Source organism: Dipodomys merriami, unplaced genomic scaffold, assembly GCF_024711535.1.
Source record: "Dipodomys merriami isolate MVZ:Mamm:240054 unplaced genomic scaffold, mDipMer1.0.p SCAF_32, whole genome shotgun sequence".
In the NCBI taxonomy this organism is placed as follows: Eukaryota; Metazoa; Chordata; class Mammalia; order Rodentia; family Heteromyidae; genus Dipodomys; species Dipodomys merriami.
This window is the reverse complement of record NW_027204715.1, coordinates 1,019,125-1,042,050: the sequence shown is the minus strand read 5'-3', so window position 1 is coordinate 1,042,050 and position 22,926 is coordinate 1,019,125. Positions and strand designations below refer to the sequence as shown.

General features: G+C 57.1%; 1 protein-coding gene across 1 annotated transcript in view; it reads left to right on the top strand.

Moving 5' to 3' along the window:
- The window catches only part of Slc6a3 (solute carrier family 6 member 3), a 38,953-nt gene that overhangs the window by 2,941 nt on the left and 13,086 nt on the right, over nt 1–22,926 (top strand). Inside the window, exons 3-8 of the mRNA XM_070042130.1 lie at nt 1,726–1,857; nt 9,870–10,101; nt 15,798–15,936; nt 16,042–16,176; nt 17,025–17,128; nt 18,855–18,979. Coding sequence (XP_069898231.1) covers nt 1,726–1,857; nt 9,870–10,101; nt 15,798–15,936; nt 16,042–16,176; nt 17,025–17,128; nt 18,855–18,979 — 867 coding nt within the window. The remainder of the gene's footprint in view (nt 1–1,725; nt 1,858–9,869; nt 10,102–15,797; nt 15,937–16,041; nt 16,177–17,024; nt 17,129–18,854; nt 18,980–22,926) is intronic.

Sequence of the window (22,926 nt, the reverse complement as noted above, 5' to 3'; positions counted from 1 at the left end):
GGCCATGGGGGCAGGGTGTGGGGGCAGGGCCATGGGGGCAGGGCCATGGGGGCAGGGCCATGGGGGCAGGGTGTGGAGGCAGGGCCATGGGGGCAGGGTGTGGGGGCAGGGCCATGGGGGCAGGGTGTGGGGGCAGGGTGTGGGGGCAGGGGGTGGAGGCAGGGTGTGAGGGGCAGGGTGTGGGGGCAGGGCCATGGGGGCAGGGTGTGGGGGCAGGGCCATGGGGGCAGGGTGTGGGGGCAGGGCCATGGGGGCAGGGTGTGGGGGCAGGGCCATGGGGGCAGGGGGTGGAGGCAGGGTGTGAGGGGCAGGGTGTGGGGGCAGGGCCATGGGGGCAGGGTGTGGGGGCAGGGTGTGGGGGCAGGGTGTGGGGTCCAGGGCCATGGGGGCAGGGTGTGGGGGCAGGGCCATGGGGGCAGGGTGTGGGGGCAGGGTGTGGGGGCAGGGTGTGGGGGCAGGGTGTGGGGGCAGGGTGTGGGGGCAGGGTGTGAGGGGCAGGGTGTGGGGGCAGGGTGTGGGGGCAGGGTGTGGGGGCAGGGTGTGGGGTCCAGGGCCATGGTGAGCAGAGCCATGGGGGGCACGGACCCGGGACCCAGGAGAGACAGGGAACACTGATGACAGCAGGCGAGTCCCTGTCTTGGACGTGGCAGTGGGGCATGGCGAGCAGGGGCAGGTGGCTGGGTGGAGAGGCCATGCTCCACACTGGGGTGACAGGGCCCAAGCTCATGGACGCAGCAGCCGCCTCCCTGTCACGCTCCCATGGCTCCAGGCTCAGGGTTCCTTCCCCCCCATGTTCCTGGGCTCAGAGTGTCCTCCCCCCCAAGTTCCCAGGCTCAGGGTCCCTCCCCCCACGTTCCTGGGCTCAGTGCCCTCCCCACCACGTTCCCAGGCTCAGGGTGCCCTCCCCACCACATTCCCGGGCTTAGGGTCCCCTCCCCCCTACCCCACGTTCCTGGGCTCAGAGTGCCCTCCCCACCACGTTCCCAGGCTCAGGGTCCCTTCCCCACCATGTTCCCAGGCTCACGGTGCCTTCCCCACCACGTTCCCAGGCTCAGGGTCCCCTCCCCCCTACCCCACGTTCCCGGGCTCAGGGTCCCTTCCCCCTCACATTCCCGGGCTCAGGGTCCCTTCCCCCCCACGTTCCTGGGCTCAGGGTCCCTTCCCCCCACCCCATGTTCCCGGGCTCAGGGTGCCTTCCCCCCCACATTCCCGGGCTCAGGGTGCCTTCCCCCCCACATTCCCGGGCTCAGGGTCCCTTCCCCCCCCATGTTCCCGGGCTCAGGGTCCCCCCCCACATTCCCGGGCTCAGGGTACCTTCCCCCCCCATGTTCCCGGGCTCAGGGTCCCTTCCCCCCCCATGTTCCCGGGCTCAGGGTCCCCCCCCACATTCCCGGGCTCAGGGTACCTTCCCCCCCCCACGTTCCTGGGCTCAGGGTGCCTTCCCCCCCCCACGTTCCTGGGCTCAGGGTGCCCTCCCCCTCACATTCCCGGGCTCAGGGTGCCTTCCCCCCCACGTTCCTGGGCTCAGGGTGCCCTCCCCCCACGTTCCTGGGCTCAGGGTGCCCTCCCCCCACGTTCCTGGGCTCAGGGTGCCCTCCCCCCCACGTTCCTGGGCTCAGGGTGCCCTCCCACCACGTTCCTGGGCTCAGGGTGCCTTCCCCCCCACATTCCCGGGCTCAGGGTCCCCCCCCACGTTCCCGGGCTCAGGGTCCCTTCTGTCCACAGGTGCCTTCCTGGTGCCCTACTTGCTCTTCATGATCATTGCTGGAACTCCACTCTTCTACATGGAGCTGGCCCTCGGGCAGTTCAACAGAGAAGGGGCTGCAGGTGTCTGGAAAATCTGCCCCGTCCTGAAAGGTAACAAGGGGGCACCTTCCTGCTGATTGAGCTGGGCGTGAGCTGGGCCAGAGGCTCAGAGCAGTCCCCTGTGCACTGATGGGGGGGCATGCACCCACGCGCTTCAGAGAGCTCTAATGACCGAGGATTTGCTCGGTGACGAATCTCACAGCTCATCTTACAGTCTTACAACGAACCTTACAATGCACCAGCATCTCCAAATGGTCGATAAGATAACCGTCCATGTGTCTTCCCATCTGTCATCTATCAACCAGCCTTTAATCGTCTATCTCTTGTCCATCCATCAAGTATCTGTCTATTGTCCATCAAATTAGTTAATAGCAATCCATCTAGCTACTGCCTACCTTCATCCATCGGTTATCTGGCTATCCTCTATCTATCTCTAACCAGCTACCTGGCATCTGCATCCTTAAGTCTGTTTTATCTGTCAGTCTTCTACTCATCAGTCATTTCTCTGTCTGTTATTTACTGAGCACTGCAGCACCATGAGGCAGATGTATCTCTGCTGATCTCAGGTGGCCCAGCCGGGGGCCAGCCTGCCCACTGTCCCCTCCCAAGTCCCCAGGAGAGCAGTGCACTCTGCACGGGAGTTGCAGACACAGCAGTAGAGGACAAGTGATTCGCAGAGCCTGAGTCTATCTGCCCAGCTTCCTCGCCAGACTCCAAGCTGCGCTTGCTCCTGAGCGCCTCACTGCCTGGGAGCTAGGGTTCTGCGTGGCTCTGGGGTGCTTCCTTGCAGAGAGACCTGGAGAAATACCCTCAGACACTTGGTACCCACTAAGCACTGCTCTTAACGATCAGCCTGTGGATTTTCTGAGAACTTCCCGAGCAGTTAGTGCGGGTGGGAAAACAGAAGTGCCAGCCGTCAGGGATCGCTGACAGCCAGCCAGTGGGCGGACACGCAAGACCAGCAGCCACTGCGTCTCACAGCTGCGGGGTCAGGCGCTGCAGTGGAAACACCGGAACCCACGGCCGTGCGGCGCCTCCCGCATCCGTGGCTTTCTTCCTAATTGCCTACTGCTGAGTTGTCTGGCCTTAGCAGTTTTTTCCTAGGCTGGATGATTCTGTGGACACACTGAAACGGAACTGCAGAGAGACTCCCCACTGCCACCACGTGCCTCTTCAGATGGAAGGGACCTCAGGGACTGGACATGGGAGCAGAGTTCAAAAGAACTGCTCAAACAGTCTGTCACTCTCATTGGCTACTGACAGAGGAACGGGGTGGAAATCAAGGACCATCTTTAGAGATGGATTCTGGAGTCTCGTTCCTGCACAACGCGATTTGAGCAGGTCAGTCCCAAACTAACATCTCTAGATGCAAAGGACGGGACCCTGTTCTCCCCTGCCTCTGCCCAGAACCACTGACCCGGGACTAGACATGGCTTCTGGGGCCGGGGCAGTGATGGGGACCCGCCGTGCCAAGGCTCACGTTCCTGTGGCAACTGAGTTGAAAACCAGCCCATCCACCCGGCCTGTGTGCTGTGTGACAGTTGCACGTGACTTTGCTGGAATTTCAAGATGGCCACCTCTTTGAGTCGGGAGGGCGTCATACCGCATGACCCCAGGACTCTGCTCGCTGAGGGCCATGTGTTGAATCAAACTTCATTTTCAGGACTTAGAGGACCAGCAGCAGATCAGAGAGGAAGGGACAGCTCAGTCCCAGCACCAGGGCCAGCAGAGAGAAGCTAGCTGAGCTCCCTCCACTGCCAGAAAAACTCCAAAGCAAAGTTGTATTTTGCAGGTTCGAAAACGGTGTAGTGATTTCCAGGGACGCTTTAATTCTAACAAACTTGGCTTGGATTGCCGGACATCTGCCACCTTGGTGCTGGGGTTACAGTAGGAAAAAAGCCTGTGGGCTGGTCCCCAGCCCCGCAGCACGAGTCAGTAATCTGCCCCAGCACACCCCCCAAAACCCACATGCCTCCCTCTTACCAGCTTTTGTACTGGTCAGAAGGGCCAGGTGGGGGCAGAGGTGGGGCCAAACGAGAGCGTGCACACCCATGGCACAGCCTCCACCAGAATCTCCACCAGGCCTGTTGGCTCTCACCTTGTCCCCTGGGTGACCAGGGTGTGGCAACTCTGGCAGGGCTCCCATTGCAGTCTTTATGGAATGAATCCTAATAGAAAATGATGCTTCCCTTTAAAATTTAGCCTGAGACCCTGTGTAGTCAAATGCCAGGACAGCTGCAATTCACAGAAGGAAATGTCCTGTTTGTTTAGATTATAGGTTATCCGAAGGGTGCCCATTTAGTGAGTGATTCTGTCTGCTACTTAAGGTAGAGGAGGCAAAAATCTTGTTTTCCTGGGTCCTCTGGTCCATGTACCTTCTCTTTCTGTCTTTGGCTTTTTAAGCATGTTGACTTAAATAGAGGAAGATGTGTAACTAACAAGAGCTACAATGCCCCACACAATAACTGTGAAGCTAAAACCTCATGCAGCTCCTCACAGGAAGGGTTGACTCCTGCCCATCCTGCCCACCTGAAAGTTGCCCAGTGCCCAGCAAGGAGTAGAGCTTCACCTTGGAAAGCCAGACAGATGATCAGAGAGAGAAATCCAAGATGAGCCAAGTCCAGAGAGAGGCATTGAAGCCCAGGGTGTGAGAGAAAGCTGTGACTGAGACCCTGAGTCCGAATGATTCTACTGTCAATCTCCGGGCTCCCAAGGGTGGCCACAATAGCTAGAGTTTCAGGTGGACTTCAGTACCACAGACATGGTTACATAGTCCCTGAGAAAAGTCCCTGTTGCTGACTGTTTCTCCATTTCTCTGTCTCTATCTCTCTCTCCCTCTCTTTTCCTCCCTCTTCCCCTCCCACTTTCCACCCCTCCCTCTTCTCTCCTCTGTCTCCATGTCTGTCTCTCTCTAGTAAGGAAGTCACACACACATAGTAAGCAGATACTGAAGTTGTGTAGACTGACAAGAGAGGATTTTTCTCCTTTCTTTCTTCTAAAAGACCTCCAGTGTCTCCCTGAAGGCCTGTTTCATCCCAGAGCCCTTTCTAACTGGAATTCCTGAAGCCAGCCATGTGAGTGCTTGTGGAGTGCTGGCCCTGGTAGCCATGGAGAATGGGGACCCCACACACTCCAGAGGGCTAAGCCCCTACTCTGCAGGTCATCTGCTTGTTTACTGTTTGCTGGAGACAAACCAGTACTCATGCTGTGGAAAGCCCACCACCCTACTGTGTGCACTGTAAAATAACCCAGAGTATCATTCAGTCAGTGGGGCTTATCAAGTTCTCCCTCGTTCTCAAAAATAATTTAAGGTGACTTCAAATTATACACAAGGATAATGTAAGGAAATACTAAGAAAAATAGAAACAATAACTTTGACAGTAAGAGCTCTGGTTGGAATTCACATCGAGCTGTGGAATGGGGTGAGCTTGCCCTGCTTGGGTGAAATACTTCCCATGGCACTAATGACAAGGAGAACTCATGGAACTTTATTTAGAGCATATGGTGATATGGTGGCCAGTACATACACATTCACAACAACATTCTTAGAGAAAGCAGCTTTCTGTTGGCTGTGTCTTGTAAGACACAAAGGAGGAACTTGGTGTTGGTTGGGTTGATGAAGGACGACACTTCAGTGGCCCAGGCTGTGTCTTTCTGAAGCTCTGCCTTCTTCAAGGACAGGGCTCACGTGACCAGATGAACAGCTCACATATTTACCCACCTTCCTACAGAACTATTCTCCTCACTTAGCACTTGGCACAGCTGGACAATGGTGCAGGAGAAAGGCGCTGTCAGGTGGGCACTGGAATGCTGCGTAGTGGCGCTGACCACACAAGTCCCCTGTCCCGGGAGCCACATCAGCTGGTGGCAGACTTCCCACTGCCATGGAGGTTGGCATTCTTGTTGCTCCGGTGTGAAGCCCAGATGGAGAATTCAGCACACAACAGTAGTTCTAGACAGAAAAGGATGACACCAGCCCTGCCTGGTGTAGATCCCAAGTCTGAACTAATGTTTGACCAAAGGCTCTTGTGAGTTCCCAGCCTCTCAAGCTAATGCTTGGTGTACAAAGTGTCAACCTTGGAAATGTTCAAACAGGGCAACCACAGTCAGCAACCTGCCAGGAATCTTTGGAGCCATGAGGTTTCCACCAACATGGCTGCCAGACAACTTGACTTTCTGACAATATGGCCGCCAGACAGCCTGACTTCCTGACAACATGGCCGCCAGACAGCCTGACTTCCTGACAATATGGCCGCCAGACAGCCTGACTTCCTGACAACATGGCTGCCAGGCAGCCAGGCTTCCCGACAGGACGGCTTTCCCACGCTTCCTGGACAAGTTCATTGTAAGTCACAACCCAGCCTCTCTCCTAAGGTGCTCAGTGAAGAGAATTGCGATGAAGAATTGTTAACTGTTACCAATGTCCACACAGATCTTCCAAAAGAAATGGCTTGTTTACTACCACTGCTTCTGAGCACATCTAAGAGGGATTCTAGAAATAATTCCTAAATTTAACATAAATAAATTTTAGTGCCATCTTTTGGCCTTCGTGGAAGGAAAAGAGGCTAGATAACAGCTTGTGCCACCAACTGAGAGCATGAAAAGCATCCCCGGCCCCTCCCCACAGAAGTCATCTGGCCATTATGCTTCTACAGAAGCAAACTAGACAAGGCATGAAGTTGAACCAGACTTTCATAAAGTTATACCCAAACCAGTTGTATGCATAAAGCTGAAAAGAAATGTTACAATGATGAGGATTCTGATCGGAAACTAGTAAAGTGGATCATAGTACCTCGATGGAGTCGCTCACTGTGCGCTATGTAGCGGGGGGGGGGGGGGGGGATGTGGCGGGGGGCTGATGAAGGACAGGTCTCCTAACTCCATCTGCCCACTGCTCTGGCCTGTCTACCACTGTGTTCTGCTCCAGTTGGCCAAAGAGTAGCAACCAGTAACCCAAATTCAGGATTTTTAATACTGGAAGGGACACTTGAGTGGCTCATGAGACCCTGTATGTGACCTTAGGAAACCTGGGCATTCACGCATGACCCTCAGAAACCCTGGATGGTTGTATGTGGCCTGTATTCCTCATGTCTGCTTGGGTGGTCTTCAGGGTTTGAGTAGCTATCTATGGCCATGAATGATCTTGGGTGGTATTGTGTAGCCCTGATGAGCATGAATGGTCACCAGTGACTTTGGTTCAGGGCATTATGGGCACAGTGGTTGTGGATGGCCCATGTGACTGACCCAACGACCTGGGACTTTCTTGGGTAATAACAGTCCTGGGTTTCTCTGATAGTGCCAAATGCGCATGAGTTGCTATGGATGGCAATGGAGGCTCCCAGTTGTCTCTTAGTGACTGTGGTGGTAATGAGGACACTGGTTGTATCTTAGTGACTGTGGTGGTAATGGATGGTTCTGGTTGTCTTTTAGTGACTGTGATGATAATAGAGGGCCCCGGTTGTCTCTTAGTGACTGTGGTGGTAATGGAGGGAGCTAGCTGTCTCTTAGTGACTGTGCTGGTAATGGAGGGTCTCAGTTGATTCTTAGTGACTGTGGATGGTAATGAAAAACCTCTGTTGTCTCTTAGTGACTGTAGATGGTAATGGATGGTGCTGATTGTCTCTTAGTGACTGTGGATGGTAATGTAAAACCTCTGTTGTCTCTTAGTGACTATAGATGGTAATGGATGGTGCTGATTGTCTCTTAGTGACTGTGGATGGTAATGGAGGGTGCTGGTTTTCTCTTAGTGACTGTGGATGGTAATGGAGGGCTCTGGTTGTCTCTTAGTGACTGTGGTGGTAATGGAGGACACTGGTTGTCTCTTAGTGACTGTGGTGGTAATGGAGGATGCTGGTTGTCTCTTAGTGACTGTGGTGGTAATGGAGGGTGCTGGATGTCTCTTAGTGACTGTGTTGGTAATGGAGGACACTGGTTGTCTCTTAGTGACCGTGGTGGTAATGGATGGTGCTGATTGTCTCTTAGTGACTGTGGATGGTAATGGATGGTGCTGATTGTCTCTTAGTGACTGTGGATGGTAATGGAGGGTGCTGGTTTTCTCTTAGTGACTGTGGATGGTAATGGAGGGCTCTGGTTGTCTCTTAGTGACTATGGATGGTAATGGAGGACGCTGGTTGTCTGTTAGTGACTATGGATGGTAATGGAGGATGCTGGTTGTCTGTTAGTGACTGTGGTGGTAATAGAGGACGCTGGTTGTATCTTAGTGACTGTGGTGGTAATGGATGGTGCTGGTTGTCTCTTAGTGACTGTGGATGGTAATGGAGGACACTGGTTGTCTCTTAGTGACCGTGGTGGTAATGGAGGACGCTGGTTGTCTCTTAGTGACTGTGTTGGTAATGGAGGACACTGGTTGTCTCTTAGTGACTGTGTTGGTAATGGAGGACACTGGTTGTCTGTTAGTGACCATGGTGGTAATGGAGGACGCTGGTTGTCTCTTAGTGGCTGTGGTGGTAATGGAGGACACTGGTTGTATCTTAGTGACTGTGTTGGTAATGGAGGACACTTGTTGTATCTTAGTGACTTGTGGTAATGGAGGACGCTGGTTGTATCTTAGTGACTGGTGGTAATGGAGGGTGCTGGTTGTCTCTTAGTAGCTGTGTTGGTAATGGAGGACACTGGTTGTCTCTTAGTGGCTGTGTTGGTAATGGAGGACACTGGTTGTATCTTAGTGACTGTGGTGGTAATGGATGGTGCTGGTTGTCTCTTAGTGACTGGTGGTAATGGAGGACGCTGGTTGTCTCTTAGTGACTGGTGGTAATGGAGGACGCTGGTTGTCTCTTAGTGACTGTGTTGGTAATGGAGGACACTGGTTGTCTGTTAGTGACCGTGGTGGTAATGGAGGACGCTGGTTGTCTCTTAGTGGCTGTGGTGGTAATGGAGGGTGCTGGTTGTCTCTTAGTGGCTGTGTTGGTAATGGAGGACACTGGTTGTATCTTAGTGACTGTGTTGGTAATGGAGGACACTGGTTGTATCTTAGTGACTGGTGGTAATGGAGGATACTGGTTGTCTCTTAGTGACTGGTGGTAATGAAGGGTGCTGGTTGTATCTTAGTGACTGTGGTGGTAATGGAGGGTGCTGGTTGTCTCTTAGTGGCTGTGGTGGTAATGGAGGGTGCTGGTTGTCTCTTAGTGACTGTGTTGGTAATGGAGGACACTGGTTGTATCTTAGTGACTGGTGGTAATGGAGGACACTGGTTGTCTCTTAGTGGCTGTGGTGGTAATGGAGGACACTGGTTGTATCTTAGTGACTGGTGGTAATGGAGGACACTGGTTGTCTCTTAGTGGCTGTGGTGGTAATGGAGGACACTGGTTGTATCTTAGTGACTGGTGGTAATGGAGGACACTGGTTGTCTCTTAGTGGCTGTGGTGGTAATGGAGGACACTGGTTGTATCTTAGTGACTCGTGGTAATGGAGGACACTGGTTGTCTCTTAGTGGCTGTGGTGGTAATGGAGGCTCCCGGTTGTCTCTGAGTGGCTGTGGTGGTAATGGAGGGCGCTGGTTGTCTCTTAGTGAGTCTGGATAGCTCTTGGGAATCTCAGATGCCAACTGAATGCCTCTGTTTGCATGAGTATCTGTGAGTGATTCTCAAGTTTTACTTGATGGATATCTGTGGGTTTCATTGCCCTGGGTGTCCCTAGATTGGCCTGAATGGCCCTGGCTGCTTCTGTTTGGCTGTGTTGGTAATGGATGGCCCAGATTTGCCCTCTGTGTTTGTGGGTAGCTTGGTGTGCTTGGATGGTTGGTGATCTTAATTGGTCCCAGATAACTTGGCTCTCTGTGGCTAACCCTGGAGGGTTCCCGATTGTGCAGAGAAGGCCCCGCACATCTTCCCAGACATCCTGACATCTCCAGGAAGGTGTGGTCTCTGGAAGATGGGCGCCCTTCTGCGTGGCCACCTCATGTCTGGAGACAGCCCTGCCGTGAGCCCGCGGTGCTTCAGGGCAGCCCTGGAGGTCACTATGAGGTGCGCCGCTCAGGGCTGCAGCCTTGGCCACGCCGCACAGGAAGGGCCGCCGCGCTGACCCAGCTCTGCTGTCCCCACCAGGCGTGGGTTTCACGGTCATCCTCATCTCCTTCTACGTGGGCTTCTTCTACAACGTCATCATCGCCTGGGCCCTGCACTACTTCTTCTCCTCCTTCACCGTGGACCTCCCGTGGATCCGCTGCAACAACACCTGGAACAGCCCCAACTGCTCGGAAGCCCAGGCCGGCAACGCCAGCGACGGCCCCGGCGCCGGCGACACCTTCAGGACCACGCCGGCCGCCGAGTACTTCGAGTAAGTAGCAGCCACAGCTCCCTGTCTGCTTTGTGGCCGAGGGGCGGCCCGGCCAGGACTGGCAGGCAGCCCCGTGGTACCCGGGGCATGACACATACCCATGCCAGTCCCGGCCTGCCCCAGATGCCAGGACTCCTCTCCTCTGTGAGGTGTGTGTCTGATCCCTATGCGGACAGACGTCAGGCAGCTCAACCTAGCTGTGGGGGGTGAGCGTGAGGCAGACAGGGACCCTGAGCCGGCTCGAGGCTGCGCTCCCCGGTGCCCACAGTGGCATGGAAGAGGCTGTGTGGCAGAAGGCAGGCGGCGGGCCTGGGGTCTCTGGTGCTCTGCCCCCCGCCCCCTTCCTCTGCACACAGGCGCCACGGCACTTGGCTTCGGGGTGTCTGCTCTCTCAGGCACCTTGGCAGCTCAGACAGCGTCTTCAGGGTCAGTGGCCCCCCACTTTTCAGGAGGCTTTCCTTCTCATTATGCTCCCTCCGCCATTCAGAAGGCTTCCCAATGAAGTCACGCGTCTTGCTTTTCTGTTTCCTCCTCCTGAGCCTTGGCCAGGCCTGAGTCTCTGCAGTCCGCCCTCCCCTGGTGTCTGCTTCTCCCAGGCTTTCATTCCCACATTCAGCTCCTAGACCCCCGACTCCATCTCCGGTGGACTGGTCCAGAGGGACCCAACCCCCACAGATCCACCAGCTCCTGACCCTTCTCGGAACCGTGTGCCGTGCGCGGCAGCCTTTTCTTTGACCCCATTTCCAGCAAGCATTTCCCGTGAGCACTCGTAGATTGTAATTATGGAAGTGTAAGTGGACATAAGCGGTGTGTAAGGGTATGAGGTGTACATGCCCTGGAGTTGCCGCCTCCCCGGCTCCCAGCGGGGCTGACTCCCCTGCTCGGACCCAGGTAGATTTCCCTAAAACGCAGCTTCTCTGGTGGTGAGGACACCATCGCATCCAGGGTTCCGTGTGGATGTTGGTGCTAGTTTGGGGGGTTCGTCCACTGTGATACGCACTGTCCACGTTTCCATGCGAGCCTCCGCTCGTCCACTGTGACATGTCCTGCCCATGCTTCCACATGAGCATCCATGGACAGCTTAGCAGAAGGGGTTTGGGCCCGTCCTCTAGAAACGCCTCGGGTGGTAGCAGCAAGCGGGTCTGATTCCCAGTCTCAGCGTTGTGGAGCCCCTGCTCAGGGGAGGAGCGGGGCCCTGGAGGGAAGGGCCAGCCCTGAGTTCCGTGAAGGTCCACAGCTCTGTGGTGCCATGCGGTCACCTGGGATGACCAAAGACCCCACACCAGCAAGTACCAAAGACCAGGTGGCGGCAAGAGTGCAGTTGTGCGCTCCAGACATCTCCCCGAGGGTGAACAGGGCTAGGATTCCATCCTGCGAGCTCCACGGCTGAGCAGTGAGCAGGAACAGATCTGAAGGTCCTCACAGAGCTGGGCAGCTCCAGGCCGTCTACCCGGCTCCGTCCGAAAGCGAGCCTGGCCTTCTCCGCCAGGCTCCGCACACACCACGGGCCGAGCAGCTCGCGAGCTTGCCCCTGCCTCTGCCGCACCCCCAGCTTGGCAGCCACGTCCCGCAGGGCTGGCCATGGAGCTCTGCGGCTGCCTGTGCCACTGGGCCCCAGCGGGTCCAGCCAGCGGCCCCGGCCTCAGATGCGGTTTTGGTGGTGGCCTCCAGGCAGAAGGGAAAGACACCGCTTCCACAGAGATGGATGTAACTCAGGAGGAAGGCGCCTGCCTGGCAAGCATGAGCCCCTAGGCTGGGTCCCAGTACTGAAAAAAGGCCCTCCCTCCCTCCCTCCCCCTCCTTCCATCCCCCCCTCGTTCCCTCCCTCCCTCCTTCCCTCCCTCTTTCCCTCCCTCCCTTGTACAAAACAGAATCAAGAAACTGCTTCTATAGAAAAAGGTGAGGTGTGTGCAGTAGGAACACAGAGACTAGCTAAACCATGGTTGTTTTTGCTTTAAGTGATTTATCATCTGAGAAAAACAACCATTTGGGCCTTTTGACCGTCTGTGTATCACTTGATTTTGAGATAGAGTCTTGCTGTGTTGCCCAGCCGTCCTGCTCAGCCTGCTCAGTTCTAGGATGACAGACGCGAGCCCTTGGCTGTAACGTTTCTTTCCCTGCTCTGTCGAGGCTAGGCCTACATTGCCCCAGTTCCTGTACCTCAGGGTGTGTGTGAAGAACTATGGCAGGCTCAGAGCAGAAATCACAAATTCATTGCTGCCACTCAGAGCATGACAGGACACCGTGAGTACACTTAATAAACAAACCAATGAGAAACTTTAGGAACTCTAGGACAGCCCACAAATCCAATTACCTTAAATGTAACTTCACTTTCATAAATGCCGGTCACTATAAATTACAAAGTTATCCATTTAAAGCTATGCAGTTTCCTGTAATGGGCAGCTTTAGCTGCATCTCAGGAAATTTGATATAATTTGAAGTATTCCTGATCTCTCTTGCAATTTCTACTTGGACAATGGGACTTTATTTCTGCTTTTTTAAAATGCTGCATTTTGGTGGGGGCCTGAACTCTGGGCCTGGGCGCTGTCCCTCAGCTCTTCAGCTCAAGGCTAGCACTCTACTACTTGAGCCACAGCACCACTTCTGGCTTTTTCAGCTTATGTGGTGCTGAGGAATTGAACCCAGGGCCTCATGCTTGCAAGGCAAGCACTCTACCACTGAGCCACCTTCCCAGCCCCCAGTGGGACTTTTTGGAAGCTTTCTCAAATTAATTTTGAAATATTTTGAGTTTTCCCAGATATGTTTTATTACCAATTTCTAATTTAATTCTGTTTTGGCAGATAGGATAAACTCCAGTATTTTTAAATATACTGAGACTTGCTTTATGTCCTACTCTAAGGTCTCCATTAGTGATTTTTTTTCCAAGAGAATGTATGTTCTAGCTAGGTGCTATGGAGCACATCTGTAGTCCCAGCACTTGAGGGACTAAGCTGGGGAATTGTTTGAGCCAGGCAGGGCACCAAAGAGCAGGGCACAGATGTCTGCTGGTCACGTTTGCTCGGGCCTTGCACCCTTAGTGACCCTCTATACTGTCTCAGTTCCTAGACAGACGCACTGCTAGGTGTTGCGTGTGTGGCTTTGTCTGATTCCCTTCACTGTTCCCTCGGGTTGGGCCCAGGAGTGCTCGGCGTGACATGCTCACGTGGCTAGCTGGCCCGGCCCTTCCTGCTTGCTCCTTCCCTCGGGGCCATGTCATTTTTGCTTGTGTTCCTCTCTTTAAAGCCCTGTGCCTGGGGTTGGCCGCGCTGCCTTCCCTGTGACTAATGGCTGTGGCACACCTGTTCTGTCCTAACCTGCACGTGTCATTACATTTAAGTTGGGTTGCTAGGAGGTAGCACAGCACTGGTTTTTGCCTTTTGATCCTGTATGATAATATGTCATGTGTATGTGAGCAATAGAGCGAGAGCAAGAGAGAGAGAGAGAGAGAGAGAGAGAGAGAGAGAGAGAGAGAGAGAGAGAGAGAGAGAGAGAGAGAAAGAGAAAGAGAGAAAGAGAGAGAGAGAGAGTATGTGTACTGGGACTTAAACTCAGGACCTTGGCGTGATCTCTTAGTGTTTTTGCTCAGGGCTGGTGCTCTACCACTGCAGCCATTTCTCTGCTTCTAACTTTTTTGTTGTTCTTGTGGGTTGTAGGGCTTGAACTCTGGGTCTGGGCACTGTCCCTCAGTTCTTCAGTTCAAGGCGAGTGTTCTACCTCTTGAGCCACAGCACCACTTCTGGTTTTCTGGTGGTTTATTGGAGATCAGATTCTCATGGACTGTCCTGCCCAGGCTGGCTTTGAACTGTGATCCTCAGATCTCAGCCTCCTGAGTAGCTAGGGTTACAGGCGTGAGCCACCAGTGCCCAGCTACTTCTAGCTTTTTTTTGTTGATTCACTGGAGATAAGAGTGATACTCAAAGGTTCTCCTGTCCAGGTGGGCTTCAAATGGTGATCCTGGGATCTCAGCCTCTCGAGTAGCTAGGATGACAGGCGTGAGCCACCGGCACCTGGAGCATGTATGTCTTTCAATTGAAATTTTTATTCCATAATCATGAATACATTCAGGTTTAAGTCTTCTTGATTTTTTCTGTCTGTCCTGCTCTTCTTTGGTTCTCTTTCTATTCCTTCTTTGGAGCCAGCTTTCAAGCATCACCTTCCTGCACTCTTGGCTGCTGAGCTGCAGCACCTCAGCTTTTGCTGTGTATGGAGAGTTCATAGTGAGCATCTTTTTAGACATGGTTTTTATTGTTATTAGAAAGGCGAGGGCCTCAGTCACGCAAGTCAGGTAAAGAGTGCGTTTCTTTTTGGACAATGCCACCCCTTCCCTCGCTCCGTCCCAGTGTTTCCCTCCTGTCCCCCCCACAGGTCGCATGGTTCATTTCAACATGGTGTCTGGCAAGTGCGCTGCTCCGTCTGTTCACCTTGTCTCTCCATCCCTGTGCCCCCTTCCCCCCTCCCAGCACAATGCGCATCTTCTTCACACACTGTGCACCCTCAGCCCCCCCCCCCGGGCCTGCCTCACCCCCCACGAGTCTTCTGTGGCATTGCCGTCGTAGATCATCATTGGTGAAGAATCCTGGGGACTAGAGCTGCGGGGGGAGGGGAGAATGGGGCCGCAGCCCAGGGCAGACAGGAGATGGGGAGGGGGACGCTGGAATTCCTTCTGCCAGGCAGGACAGGCGGAGTGTTGTGACTGAGCAGGTGCTCCGTGGAGCTCCTCCAGGTCAGCTGACCTCCGGGCACCCCAGGACTGCATCACACGGCACCTGTGTTGCCTGAGCTCTCGGAGAGGAGACAGTGACGGCTCCGTGAGGCCCCAGGCGCCGGCCTGGCCAGCCGCGGCCTCTGCTGGGGTCAGGCCCCTGACAGGCCCCCGGGTGCCCGGGCCTGTCCCTGCTTCAAACCTGCCGCGTCTGGTTGTGGGCCTGGATGTGAAGGTGCGTATGGCACCTGCTACCTGTCTGCTGCTCCGTGTCAGGGACCTAGGCTGTTAAAACAAGCGTGGGCCGAAGCGGCTTCTGAGTCCCCCACCGTCCAGCGGCCAAAGCAGCTGTTACAGTGGCCTGGACACAGCCCTGGTCTGCCAAAGGAGCTGCACAGGGCCAGGGCCCCTCCCCCAAAGCCGTCACCAGGATTTGCCGAGTGCACTGGAGAAAGTGCCGAGGGCCAGGCCTGCAGGCAGGGCGTCCACCGGCCATCGGCGCCGTCCTCCATCCCTCTGACCTTACTCACTGCCCTCTGGGACGGAGTCTCTCAAAGGTGGATGGACCACCGGTGATCCTGATGGGTCCTCGCCAAGCTCAAGGCACACCCCGGAAGCCTGCGTGTTGCTCTGGGTGCACCTCTGCCACCCCACAGAGGGTCCTGGACGCCCTGTGGGGACCAGCACCTCCGTCTGGCTTCTGCGTCTCTACAAACCCCGGGTGCCTCCTCCCCCAGCTCCACCATGCAGGTACCAGGGCCACGGTCAGGAGTGAGCCTACCACGGGGTCCCCAGCGAGTCGGCCCAGCCCTGTCCATCTCACGGCTCACTGGTCCTGCATCTTTCAGAGCAGGGTCTCTGGTACCACCGGATCGGGTGCTTTCTGCCGCCTGGGCTGAGGGCAGGGCCCAGGACTGGCCCGGCTGGTCAGCTCGAGTTCTGGGTGCGGAGCTGCTCACACCGTGCCTGGCTAACCCCCCCTTCCTCGTTCCAGGCGCGGGGTGCTGCACCTCCACCAGAGCCACGGCATCGACGACCTGGGCCTCCCGCGGTGGCAGCTCACGGCCTGCCTGGTGCTGGTGATTGTCCTGCTCTACTTCAGCCTGTGGAAGGGGGTGAAGACCTCCGGAAAGGTGAGGCACGGGGCCTCTGCCCACCAACACACCGTGGCCGGGTGCGTGGTGATGGGAAGACCCAGCAAGGGCCCTGCTGTAATCTGCGGACTCTCCCCTGCTCAGGTCGTGTGGATCACAGCCACCATGCCCTACATGGTCCTCACGGCCCTGCTCCTGCGCGGCGTCACCCTTCCTGGAGCCATTGAGGGCATCAAGGCGTACCTGAGCGTGGACTTCCACCGGCTCTGTGAGGCCTCTGTGAGTCTGCCCCGGCCGTGGCCCTTGGCTGCAAAGGGGCAGCTGGCAGGAGCGCCTGGCTCCCTCAGCGGGGGCGGTCACCGCCGGGCTGAGCCTGGGCAGGACTGTGGGAAGGTGCCAGGCAGCGCAGGCGCAGTACGCCCAGGGCCAGGTGTGGAGTCCTCGGGGACAGATGCAGGGCTGCAGCAGGGGCAGTTGGGAGTGGAGATGGATAGGAGCGAGGCAGACAGAGATAGATGACAGGCAGATGGATGGATGACTGCTAGTGACAGAAAGATAGATAAGCTAGACATACAGATGATTGATAGATGACAGACAGATGGATAGGTGGTAGACAGACAGACAGATAGATGATTGATAGAGAAGTTAGACTTATAGATGATTTATAGATGGATAGGAGATGGATGGATGGATAGATAGATAGATCGATCGATCGATCAGCAGACTGCTAGGAAGAAGACATCAGGAAAGAGATGTTTCCAAGGCTTGAGGAGATGTGCACCCAGGGAAGATGCCATGTGGGGCCCCTCCCTGGGAGTCCCTAAGCAGGGTTCTGCCAGTGGCCTGGGCAAAGTGTCTGCCAACAAGTCAGCCACACAGAGCTCTCCAGTTGACATCAACTCAGTGAGAGGTGTGCTGAGTGGGAGGCTGACTCCTACTGACGCCATGCCTGCAGCTACCTGGACAGGCCAGCCGGCCGGTGGGCCGCCTAGGGGTCACCTGGACAGGCGAGCCGGCCGGTGGGCCGCCCAGGGGTCACCTGGACAGGCGAGCCGGCCGGTGTGGCTGCTCATAGACGCTGCCCCTGCAGTGGCTGTCTCTGACCAGTCTCCCCTCTGCCGTGGCAGGTGTGGATAGACGCTGCCACCCAGGTCTGCTTCTCCCTGGGCGTCGGGTTCGGAGTGCTGATTGCCTTCTCCAGCTACAACAAGTTCACCAACAACTGCTATAGGTAACCCCGCCCCCTTGGCGGGGAGCCCAACCATGGGGCACTGCGGCTAGCAGGGAGGGCTAAAGTTTTGAAATATTGTGTTCCTGGAGGAAAAACCGCTCCTGACCTCTGAGCCACGGCCGGCTGGCAGCAGATGGTTCCCCGCAGGGTCTGGATGCTCACTGTCAGGAGGGTAGAAGCCTGGGGTGACACACAGGGGAGCCAGCAGCTCTGGCTCCAGTGCCCGGGGTCTGGCCAGGCCCTTCCTGCAGCCCTGCTCAAGAACTGCCCCAGCCCAGGCCAGACCCCGGATCCCGAGCTGGTCAGCCAGCAGCCCCCAGCTCACCCGCAGCCACGTGCTCCCCGCAAATCCCCCCAGAAAGAGAGGCAGGATGAGATCTGCAGCCTGCTCTCCTTGACTTGCATGGGATTGTGTTGACTTTTGCATCATGAGGATAAAATGCACTGAATAGGGCTGGGAAGGTGGCTCAGGGGTAGAGCACTTGCCTCCCATGCATGAGGCCCTGGGTTCGATTCCTCAGCACCACAAAAGCAGAAAAAGCTGGAAGTGTCGCTGTGGCTCAAATAGTAGAGCACTAGCCTTGAGCTGAAGAGCTGAGGGACAGCGCCCAGGCCCAGAGTTCAGGCCCATGACTGACAAAAAAAAAAAAAACAATGATGCGCTGAATACACAGAGTCCAGTTCTCAGCCAGCTCGGGGAGGTCAGAGGGCGGGCTCTGAGGCTCTGGGGCTCTGCCCGAGCCTCCGGTCCACGCCGGCCGGCATCTGCCAGGGGAGGGCCCAGCCCGAGGCTGCACAGCAGGGGCGTGCAGGGGGCTTGGCCCTTACTGCAGATGGCCGCACAGGCATGTGGGGGCCCCCCCCCCCGCCCCCCGGGCTCCCGCCCGGCTTGCCTTCGCTCTCTGTCCTCATGTCCTCAGCCCTCACAGCGGGGTCCCCAGCCGGCAGCACCGGCGCCACCAGGCTTGCGTGAGAAATGCAGCCGCGCTCAGGACCAGCACAGAATCTGCGCTGCCGCCGGCCCTCAGGGGCAGGGGCACCCGTGTGGGAGACAATGCCGTGGGCAGCGGGACACGCGGGCAGTTCCACCGGGCTGTCCACCCCCTGAGCGCTGAGGGTCCAGGAGGCCTGGGCAGGCTCTGCCTGCGGCACAAACCGGCGGTGCTCTCATGGGACATGCTGCTCCTCCGAGCCTGTCCACACCCCCCTCCCCAACACGGCAGACGGAGAAGAATGGCTGCTTTGCCAGGGGCTGTGGCTCAGCTCCTCAGGGCCACACCCCCAGGGCCATGGCTCCGCCCCCAGGGCCACGGCTCCGCCCCCAGGTCATGGCTCCGCCCCCAGGGCCACGGCTCCGCCCCCAGGGCCATGGCTCCGCCCCCAGGGCCACGGCTCCGCCCCCAGGTCATGGCTCCGCCCCCAGGGCCACGGCTCCGCCCCCAGGGCCATGGCTCTGCCCCCAGGGCCACGGCTCCGCCCCCAGAGCCACGGCTCCGCCCCCAGGGCATGGCTCCGCCCCCAGGGCCATGGCTCCGCCCCCAGGGCCATGGCTCCACCCCCAGGGCCACGGCTCCGCCCCCAGGGCATGGCTCCGCCCCCAGGGCCATGGCTCCGCCCCCAGGGCCACGGCTCCGCCCCCAGGGCCATGGCTCCGCCCCCAGGGCCACGGCTCCGCCCCCAGGGCCACAGTTCAGCTGGCACCATAACAACCCATCTTGTCCTGCAGGGATGCCATCATCACTACTGCCATCAACTCTCTGACGAGCTTCTCCTCCGGCTTCGTGGTCTTCTCCTTCCTGGGGTACATGGCCCAGAAGCACAATGTGCCCATCAGGGATGTGGCCACAGATGGTAAGCCCTGCCCTACCATACCCCCACCCTGCTCAGGTGGACGGGGCCTGAGCCATGTGGATCCGAGAGAGTGGCCAGTGTGTGTCCAAAGACATCTGAGCAGCCATCACGTGTGGCCCAGCCCTGCCCCTCCCCCATGCTGCAGCCCCTCCGTCCCTGCCCCTCCCCCATGCTGCAGCCCCTCCGTCCCCCCCCAGCTGCATTTGTGGATGCAGTGGAGGTTCAGTCCGAGGCCTGTCCTTGGCCACATGCTCCTTGCAGACCGGTTGCACGGTCAGACACTGGACCGAGGGTCATCATAGAGACGCCCCCTCCACCTCCTGCCTTTTCTGGCCAGCTCCTGAGTACTGAGTGGAAGTTGTAGCTGAGGCTAGGGCGCTTTGCTGTGTGACCTCGGGTTGCTCTCTACTGCTGTGACAACATGCCAGGGGACGGGCCCCTTATAAAGAGAGAATCTTACTTGGCTTACAGAGCTCTGGGGGTGGCGCTGGCATGCTCGGCTTCAGGACCAGCGGTAGAGAATGGGAGACGCGCAGGCTGGACCACGCGTGTGGAGTGGCCTGGCTCTGTAACCACGTGTGCTAGCCAGCCTTCCCTGGCTGTCACAGACAGCTGAGCCGCCGGGGCCACGCCCCTCCGCAGTCCGCTCCCTGGCAGGGTCTGGTCGGCAGGGCCGCCGGGGCCACGCCGGCAGCACCGCAGCCTCTGGGGACATTCCAGAGGCTGTCCACACACACACGCCACCTCAGAGCTAACTCACTCCTGAGAGCCCGGACGAGGTGTGGGTGCTCACTGGAGTGGGACAAACCACACCAGCCGCAGCCCACGGGAGGGCGGGGCAGGTGGAGAGGAGGGGCGGGCCCTGGGGCTCAGCAGACAGCGGGACTCCATGTCCCTGCTTCTAGCTTGTTCCACAGCCAGGTGATAGGGAGTAGGCCCATTTTCTCCAGACTGGGTCCTGGGCTGGGGTGGGCGCCCATTCCTGTGTCCCCTCCATCCATGTCCCCTCCTATCCCCTGTCCCCTCCCATCCCAGGTCCCCTCCCATCCCCTGTCCCCTCCCATCCCCTGTCCCCTCCCATCCCCTGTCCCCTCCCATCCCAAGTCCCCTCCCATCCCAGGTCCCCTCCCTCCATGTCCCCTCCCATCCCCCTGTCCCCTCCCATCCCAGGTCCCCTCCCTCCATGTCCCCTCCCATCCCCTGTCCCCTCCCATCCCAGGTCCCCTCCCATCCCAGGTCCCCTCCCATCCCAGGTCCCCTCCCTCCATGTCCCCTCCCATCCCCCTGTCCCTTCCCATCCCAGGTCCCCTCCCTCCATGTCCCCTCCCATCCCCTGTCCCCTCCCATCCCAGGTCCCCTTCCCCCAGATCCCCTCCCATCCCCTGTCCCCTCCCCCCAGATCCCCTCCCATCCCCTGTCCCCTCCCCCCAGGTCCCCTCCCATCCCCTGTCCCCTCCCATCCCAGGTCCCCTCCCTCCATGTCCCCTCCCCCATGTCCCCTCCCATCCCCTGGGCTCTTTCAGCCTGCTTTGTAGTGCAGAGCTGCTGCCCCTAGACTCAGACATGCCCTGTACAGCTATGCCGGCACTCCCGATCTCTTCCTGGGTCTTGGAGTTAAGAAAGGGCTGTAGGAGGCCATGGCCACATCCCACGTCATGAGCAAAGGACCATTTTGGCCACCCCCTTGTCTCTGGGTTGCTGTGCGACTGACCTTTGCTTCACAAGGGCTAGAGAGTCAAGCGGGCAGCTCCACCTGAAGGAAGGTGCTGGGGACTGTGCAGGGTCCTCCCTAGGGAGAGCGCTGGCCACGGTGCAGGTCCTCCCTGGGGGAGAGTGCTGGCCATGGTGCAGGGTCCTCCCTGGGGGAGAGTGCTGGCCATGGTGCAGGGTCCTCCCTGGGGAGAGTGCTGGGGACTGTGCAGGGTCCTCCCTGGGGGAGAGTGCTGGGGATAGTGCAGGGTCCTCCCTGGGGGAGAGTGCTGGCCATGGTGCAGGGTCCTCCCTGGGGGAGAGTGCTGGCCACCGTGCAGGGTCCTCCCTGGGGGAGAGTGCTGGGGATAGTGCAGGGTCCCTAAGCCCAAAGGGAAAGTGGAGGAAGGAAAGTTAATGCAAATGAACGCGGAGCAGTGGAATTTGCTTGTTGGTTTACGCATCTTTGCCCGGCCTCCTGCCCTTTATTATGATAAGTAGCCACCGGTTGTGAAAACTCTGCTAACCTCTGAGCACAGAGTGGGTCGCTCTATGCATTGTCAGAGGAGCAAAGTAAATGTCACCTATCACGGACTCTCCCACCTCGATGAGAAATGCCAACTTAGGGGTAGAACCGAAAGACAGGAGCACCATCAGTGTGAAAGACTTCATTCAAGTCCTAGTTAGGCTGGCGTGCACGCCCATCCCATAATGGAAACTGCCTGGTACACCGGGCAGCCTGGGCTGCGGGAACCCTCTACAGTAGAGGGGGGCCGGCCGGGCCACTGTCGGCTGGCACCAGATTCACCCACCTGAGTGGGAGACGCAGGTCCTCTCCAGCGAGGCCTAGAAGACGCTGGGGCAGATTGCGTGTCCTGGGGGCACCTGTATACGCCAGCTGCCCCCTGGTCCTGGGAGTTACCCGAAGCACAAGTTGCTTCCTAGCAGTTACATCTGAGACGAGGCTCTGCCTTGACCTGCTGGTGCTCATCTCGCCAGGGTGACGGATTAGCGCCTCTTCTTTCAGGCCCCAGTGTCGCCTGCCCCCCCCCCCCACGCTTCCAATCCCCTGTCAGGACTTGAAGTCAGGAGGCCCCACCGAGCTGGTGCGCGGCCTGAAGCACAGACACCGCTTCCTGCCCTGCTTGCAGGCTCTCGAGCTGGCGGTGCTCTGGTTCCGTAGATAAACTCAAATAGCTGAATGTATGAGTATCTGGTTGTCCATGAGGATGTGTTTGATGTGTGCATACCCGTGTGTACTTGTGTCCATGTGTGTGTATGGGTATACACATGCAATCATGCTTGCATTTGTGTGTGCATGTGTGTTTGGTGATGCTGTATATGTGTCAGGATTGTGTGTGCATGTGTGTTTGATGATGTGTGTCATAGGATTTGTGTGTGCATGTGTGTTTGGTGATGGTGTGTCATAGAATTTGTGTGTGTGCATGTGTGTTTGGTGGTGGGGTGTGTGTGTCATAGGATTTGTGTGTGCATGTGTGTTTGGTGGTAGTGTTTATGTCATAGGATTGTGTGTGCATGTGTGTTTGGTGGTGGGGTGTGTGTGTCATAGGATTTGTGTGTGTGCATGTGTGTTTGGTGGTAGTGTTTGTGTGTCATAGACTTGTGTGTGCATGTGTGTTTGGTGATAGGGTGTGTGTGTCATAGGATTTGTGTGTGCATGTGTGTTTGGTGATGTGTGTCATAGGATTGTGTGTACATGTGTGTTTGGTGGTAGTGTTTATGTCATAGGATTGTGTGTGCATGTGTGTTTGGTGGTAGTGTTTGTATGTCATAGGATTGTGTGTGCATGTGTGTTTGGTGGTAGTGTTTGTATGTCATAGGATTTGTGTGTGCATGTGTGTTTGGTGGTAGTGTTTATGTCATAGGATTTGTGTGTGCATGTGTGTTTGGTGGTGGGGTGTGTGTGTCATAGGATTTGTGTGTGTGCATGTGTGTTTGGTGGTAGTGTTTGTGGGTCATAGACTTGTGTGTGCATGTGTGTTTCGTGTTGTGCGCATGTGGGTGTCATAGCACAGGACAGACAAAGGCCTGGGCCTATTCTTGGGGACTCTGTTTCCTGTTTTGGTCTCAGCTCTTCTCAGGCTCCCTCAGCCTGATGGGGACCCAGGCTGGGGGTGACTGGCACCCACTGATGGGTTTTCTACAGTCCTGGGCCAGGTGATCACTAAACCCACCGAAGGAGAACTCCCGGGAGAGTCTGGTCAGCTGGCCACTGGCAGTGCTGGACAGCTGTGCAG